The 7255-nt window shown below is 45.3% G+C and overlaps 1 protein-coding gene across 1 annotated transcript; it reads left to right on the top strand.

Annotated features, from left to right (window-relative positions):
- Positions 1-3134: 3134 nt before the first annotated feature.
- LOC135111697 (proton-coupled folate transporter-like) lies at positions 3135-6125 on the top strand. The gene is made up of 7 exons (XM_064025307.1): positions 3135-3464; positions 3609-3761; positions 3902-4484; positions 4604-4699; positions 4826-5056; positions 5173-5329; positions 5442-6125. Exons 1-7 carry the CDS (start codon positions 3306-3308, stop codon positions 5839-5841), a joined length of 1779 nt encoding a protein of 592 aa, XP_063881377.1. The 5' UTR covers positions 3135-3305; the 3' UTR covers positions 5842-6125.
- The last annotated feature ends 1130 nt before the right edge of the window (positions 6126-7255 follow it).

Below are 7255 nucleotides of genomic sequence, written 5' to 3'. Positions count from 1 at the left end.
GTATATTTTGGCGTAAAGTAAGTACATAGTGTGCAAAGCCAGTAAAATAAAACGATGCTTCATGTGAAAGAGAAGAGCGACATTTTATTTATTTATTTTTTTTTTTTTTCCCTTTACAAGCAATTATGAAATGGCCTCAGGTTCGAAAACGGTAAATAAAACTTCCCGTAAGAAATATATAAGCACTTTCAGAATTTACTTCGAACAAACAAGTAACCAGACATTCAGTGAGTACAATAGAATACCAGAAGTGTCACTGAACGAAAGTGAAGAAAAAAAAAAGTAAAATAAATCACATTTTGGTGGCGAAGGAACAAAAGATGCCAGAAAGACTGAGATGTATCAGGAATAGAACTTGGAATAAAAAAAAAAATGGTAACTAATAGCGAGGATGAATGGATGAATTAATCAACACTTCAATAACAAAACAACATCGCATTTAACATAAGTATGAAGAACACATACACACACACACACACTGAATCGGCAACAACAATATAACGTATCTCAAACATATACTCGTAAACACAAGACAATAACGAAAAAAAAAAAAAAAAAAGCACGCATACACACACAAGAGGAAAAAAAAGTACGTTTGATCCGGGTTAGCGAAAGACAAGAGTCTCCCGACGCAAAATAAGGTTATTTTTTTTAGGTTCCCTGGTTAGCCAAGGTTGGTTGGTTGGTGACGCGAGGCAGTAACAAAACCGAAGCTGCAACTGACGTGTGTCTTATCCTGGTGACGTAAACCTTTAAAGAAATTACGTGACGCAGGCCGCTGGTGTGTGTGTGTGAGAGAGAGAGAGAGAGAGAGAGAGAGAGAGAGAGAGAGAGAGAGAGAGAGAGAGAGAGAGAGAGAGAGAGAGAGAGAGAGAGAGAGAGAGAGAGAGAGAGAGAGAGAGAGAGAGAGAGAATTGTGCATATCTCTTACTAAAGACCAACAAAAATGGGACCACGAGAGATCATTCTTCGGCTGAAATTCGCGTCCTTGAGAGAGAGAGAGAGAGAGAGAGAGAGAGAGAGAGAGAGAGAGAGAGAGAGAGAGAGAGAATCAGCCAGTCAATCAGTGCAGTGTTCCATCCTCTATACAGTTTCACGAGGAAGGCTGCGGCAGTAGAGTCAAGTGTAGGCGAGTATGGGTGTGGCACAGGCTCTTGGAACCAGTAGCAAGGGCGTGGTGTGTTCATGAAGGCCGAGTATTCCAACCTGTAGAAGACTCAAGTGTAGGTGTAGGTGTATCAGGTTGTTTAGGTGACTCTTATGTCCCTAGGGTATTTTGAGGGTATAAGGTGTACTGTGGTGTGATGGGGAGGTGTTGGAGTGTGAGCGTGTGGGGGAAGTGAGCTGTTGGGGACACTAGTGGGTTGCTGGAGCGCAGTGTTGGGGTGTGAGGATATAGTGGGGAAGAGCTTGGAAAGAATTGGGTAGTTAGGATGTGCTTAGAGTGTAAAGAAATGAGGTAGAAATGAGGTAGTGGTGATGAGTGGTGATTGGCGAGGTCTCACGGCACATGGCGGAGATTACTTTGCCTTACCACTAGTTGGCTCCTCCCGGCCTGCCGTCCTGCCCGGGAGAATTCTTTGCAGAGTTTCTATTTGTCCCGTCCCGGCCTGCCATCCTGCAGCCCTGCCCATCCCCACCACTTTATACTTGTTTTCCACGCCTCCACTACCTGGTCTGCACGCTGCTACTGGATGTGCTTCACGTGATTATCATTTGATCTCCACACCCCGCTACCTTTGAGCTCCATGCCCTGTTTTACCTCTTATAGTCTTCATCCCTTTCTCTTTTTTCCACCTGGATGCCTTTTGCAGTTTGTAAATGGTTTTGTTTTTCACAGCAGAAAAGTTTACTTGGTTTAATGTCCTACGTCATTCATGGCTTGAAGACCAAATGTGATGATTTTTTTTTCTTTTTTTTTTTTTTTTGGCTAACATTCATAGAACACAATACTGGTTCGATCCGACTTCGACCACGTGGCAGTGTGATGTGTGCGGTGAGGGATGGAAATGGGCTACGGATACTCTCAGCTCTGACCTCTGCAAGAAGGACAGCGATTGGGGCAAGCATGAACGAACTGGCGTGTGCAGCACACCTGATGAAGCATCCTTCAAACATTTGACCTTTCATCTCTGAGGCCACGATTTGATGGAAGGCAACACTTTTCATCCTTTCCAGTTTTTCTTCTGGTGCTAATGAACGGGTAATTACCGATAAACATTACACAAGTATAGTATGGCTGTAATTGATGACAAATAAGCTAGATCGTAACACGCTTGCCGGGACAGGAAGGGAAAAGAGGGATGCTAGGAATAAATCAGGTAAACGCTGGTCAGTCACATGCAGTCTCCCGCCTAGACAGTGAAAAGGAATACGTTTAAATTTACAAGAATGCGGAGTATATAGAAATGGTGTTTCCTCACCATGGATGCCCGCCCGACTAGGCCTTTGTATCTTCCACTCGTCAACACTTAAATTTCATAACACTGCTAAACGGCGCCTCAAGATGCATCTGCTCATAAAATACCTCCGACTTAGAATGACATGTACATGTCATTCTAAGTCGGAAGTACGTACTTTCACCTCTAGCAATATCTGCAGAAACTTATATTACACCCTGTATATATATATATATATATATATATATATATATATATATATATATATATATATATATATATATATATATATATATATATATAATGAGAGAGAGAGAGAGAGAGAGAGAGAGAGAGAGAGAGAGAGAGAGAGAGAGAGAGAGAGAGAGAGAGAGAGAGAGAGAGAGAGAGTAATTAATCATAAATACTAAATTAAAAATAATTAGCTCGAAAAAAAAACACAGAATGGGAGATTGATATTTAAAAATGTAGCTGTCTAATTACACAATGTAATTATGTGGTGTAAGAAGTTACATTACCAAAGCCAGGGTGATTCCCCTTTTCATGGCACAGGAGATGAGCGAGTTCCTTCAGTATCGCCTCGTCTGCTTCCTCGTCCCCCGTTCCCGCCCCCCACGCCAGCAATGACCTCCACAACGCAACACACACAACAGCCCCGGGCTGGCGAATCTTCTGACGTCAGAAACCCTGGCCGCTCTTTTCCCCGCGCGGATATATAACTGAGCGCGCGCACACCTCCACAGCCAAGACAGCTTGGTGCTCCGAGCACCACCCTCAACTTTCCTCGCAAGACGAAGATATATCCAAGTTGTTCTGAAATCAATTGATAACTTTACCCGACCGTGGTCTGCCATTCATACGGACTCTACCAGAAGAATTAATCTCTCAAGGCTTCAAAAGAGCAAAATGGCGCAGATAGTAACCTTTCTGTCTACCGCCCTGCATACCATGACGGTGGAACCTGTGATGTTGATGGACGGAGCATGTAAGGAGGCCATGTTGATCTACACCGAAAATGTTCAGATGAACAAAATCTGCTCCGTCAAGCTGGGCTATTCCAAGGAGGTGAGTAGTGATGCCCGCTTGTAACAAGTCTCAGCCTGGATCAGCATGACAGGATTCATGTCACTGAAATGTTCAGTAACGGGACCTTAAACACACACACACGTCAGACATAAATAGAATACTGACAGCCATGTCCCTTCACAGGTGTGTGGAAACCTTTCGGATTACGACGAGCACAACGTGGCAGTGCAGCGAGAACTGACTGTGTTCACCTTCTATAATAGCATCATCATGTCTGTGCTGCCGCTCATCTACGTGCTCTTCATGGGCGCCTGGAGCGACAAGTATGGCCGCAAGGTGAGTGTCACGCTGGCATCAGCACCACGATGATCCCACTGTCAACTTTAACTCAATCAGAGGAGCATTGTAAAGTGTTACCTTTGTTACATTCTCTGCAGAATTATTAGAATGTAATTAACACAGTGGTTTATTTGCAGATTCCAATCATAATTACGCTGGTGTGTCGTTTTCTGCACGCTATGGGTTACTTCCTTGTCAACTGGCAAACCAGCTGGCCTGTGGAGGTGCTGTATCCGATAACGTTTCTGGAGGCCATCGGCGGAGGCAACGCCGGCATTCTCTCTTCTTCCATCAGCTACATCAGTGACATCACACGCGAGAAGGACCGAACCTCCCGAGTGAGCACCGCTAACTCTCTGTGGTTCCTTGGAGGACCCATGGGCACCTTGCTGGCCGCAGTTCTCATTAAGAATGGTGGCTACAATCTGCCCCTTGGGATTGTGGCTCTTACCTACATCGCTGCTGCCATCTATGTTGTGGTGTTCATCAACGAGAGTCACGGACCGCGGGCCAAGAAGGAACTGCAGGCTCAAGGTTCCCTTCAGCCGCAGGACAGTATCACCAAGACCAAGATATCGTTCTCCACTATGGTGAAAGACTTCTTCGACTGGCATCGTGTCCTGGAATCATTCAAGACGGCCTTCAAGAGGCGTGACGGTAACGTGCGTGCCGTGCTCCTCACTGTCCTGGTCGCCAATATGGTCCGCCGTGTGGCCCGAGGTAATTAGATTGCCACTAAATTTTTCAGGTGATAACATTTGTTGTGTAGAAGATAAAATGAGATGAAGAGTTCAAGATTGAGAGTTCAAGGCGATACTAAGCGTCTTTTCTATTTCTAGGCTTCTTCATGTACCAGTTCGTGCGACAAGTACTGGACTGGGACGCCTCAGAATACGGTTACTGGATAACCTACCGCAACTTGCTGGCAGCTCTCGGTAGGTCTTCGTCCACCATTGCTACGTCTTGAAGATACGAGCCTCATTAGCTCGTGCCTGATATAGATGTGTGTATGTCTGTGGTCATTTAGTTGGAGTGTACCAAAAGTCATTTCTGCTTTCCAGGTTCACTATTCCTGGTGCCGCTGCTCACAAGGAGTCTTTCATTCACGGACACGTCGCTGGTCGTGCTAGGAACGGGTTCGCTTATCCTGGAGTATCTGTTCTATGGTCTCACGGGCGGTGTGTCCATGGCCTTCCTCATGTGGCTTGGACCTCCTGGTGGCTTACTGTCAAACGCCTGCGTCATCGCATTCAAGTCCATGGCCACTAAACTAGTCAGCAGCCAAGAGAAAGGTGAGCCACACGTCTCCCAAGGTCATGATAATATTTAGTGTTTGAATGTGGCAGAAATGTGTGCATTACGTAATTAAACTGACCATTGTTGTTAATAACTTCTATGGTCCCTTCAGGCCGCATCAACGCCGTCATCGCTGCCCTCAACGGCCTTATGCCAATGGTGGGATACGCCGCCTACTCCCCCATCTATTACCACTCAGTCGACACCTTCCCTGCCGCACAGTTCTACTTCGGCGCCAGTCTCAACCTGGTCATCATGGTGACGTTCATGTGAGTGTTACTTACTCTTTCACCTTCCTGCCTGTTTCATGCCACCATTGTCATGCACATAGTATAATTCCTTCTTTTACCACAAGCTGACAATGCTCATCCTCTTCCACAGTGCTATGGGAGTTGCACAGGTGTCCATGTCGTACAACGCCGAGGACTTGGAGAAGGGCAAGGAAGGATTCGGCCCCAAAATCCTGCATGGCCTGAAGAGGCGGTCGTCTGTCACTTTACAGGCCATCGCTCGCACCTTCAGTGTTCCGGGCGGCAAAAACATAGTCAGGATTCCCTCGCAGCCACAGCCCGCCACCCTGAAGGAGGTGGTAGAGGAGAAGGAAGTGTCAACTACACCAGGAAACCAAAAGTGTTTCACCAATCCGCTGAGCGACGCTGAGTTGATGGCATCTGAGGTGGACGTGAAGGGGACGAGCGAAGGGCACCCGGCCAGCCCCTCAGTGGTGTGTGTCTTGCCTCCATCAAAGGCAGACTCTACTGGTCCATCATCGATGTGTTAAATCGCAACACAAGGCAGCGCGTAATCGTATCATGCGCACGTCGTCTGTGATCTCAGGGATAAAAGACTTGAAAAGCTACATAAGACGCACATAATGCTTATCACATAACAAAACATAGCAACTCTCTCAATCATTTCTCGCAACATGTTCATTTGCTACGCGTGTGTACATATAATGGCACCCATTAGCTACAATGTACTTATGTACAGTATTTATGAGTGAATGTAACAATATTTATATGAGTGGATGTATAATTATCTAATATAATCAATCAAATGAAGCCCCTCCCGCGTCTCACAGTCCTTGGTTTTGGCTCTAGGTGTGGTGATTGGCTGGGTGCAGGCAGACAGCAAGCACGCATGGACGAGGATCTCTCTCCTCCATTCTAAACAAATGTATGGACGCTGCCGTTTCACGGTCATTCACTGAAATTCACACCTTATTTTGTTTGGTGGAGCGACTAAAATAGTGTTATGTTATTACTAGATTAGTAATGAACTGAGAATATTGATTGTTATGTTGTAGATTCACGCCCAAGCTGTCGCCTCTAATAGCCGTCCTTTAGATAAGCCTGTGAGGTAAAATATTAGCACTCGAAGACCCACATTCTGTACGTCTCCTATCTTTCTCCTTTCGCTCAGTTTGAAAGATGTGCACGGAGCAGTAATTCATTAAAAAATGCTGCATCACCAAAGGAGCAGTTCAATGAGTAATTTAAAGAAAGACATACTTCTTTAAGCGACCCCGTCCCCCGTGCTGAAGCTTCGGGATAATTTACAGCGATAAAAAAAAAAAAAAAACTTAATGGCTGAAATGTTAATCGCACTCCAGAATTAAGATTTGAATGTTGGTTCTTGATTTAAAAAATGAAGAAAGGAAAATGGGTAATTTATGGGACACTAAGAAAATTTAACCAAAATTTACCTGGAGTTGTAGTTCCTGTGATGGTCGGTAGCGCTAGTTTCCAATTATTGAGTTAGGAGGTATTGGAGTGAATTCTTTCTATTTTTTTTGGTGATGAATTAACCGTTACACCTCCTGCAAGGAGACCCTCTTACGAGTAGCTGGATGCTGGGGTCGGGAGGTTGGGAGTGCAGTTATTTTGGCGTGGACTGTGGGCCTGAGTTCGGAGCACGAACGATTGATTTTGGGTTTAGCTACCAATATTGAAAGCAGACGCTACGTACAAAATATTCATTAGGTCTCAAGGAAGTACAACACCCCCAAAATTCAAGGTCTTTAGGAGTAGGTGGCGCTGATGTTGATGCGGTGCGAGTCAGTCAAGTGAACCAACTAAACCTTGGCCGAACTTGGGCTCACTTCCATATCATCATCCTTTTTAAAGGTACAGTCACTCATAAGAGTTCGTGGGGGGGTCCGTGTCTGTGTGTGTGTGTGTGTGTGTGTGTGGGGC

The sequence above is a fragment of the Scylla paramamosain genome, chromosome 22 (genome assembly GCF_035594125.1).
Source record: "Scylla paramamosain isolate STU-SP2022 chromosome 22, ASM3559412v1, whole genome shotgun sequence".
Taxonomy (NCBI): Eukaryota; Metazoa; Arthropoda; class Malacostraca; order Decapoda; family Portunidae; genus Scylla; species Scylla paramamosain.
The sequence above is the reverse complement of the archived record's forward strand: the minus strand, read 5'-3'. Positions and strand labels throughout refer to the sequence as shown.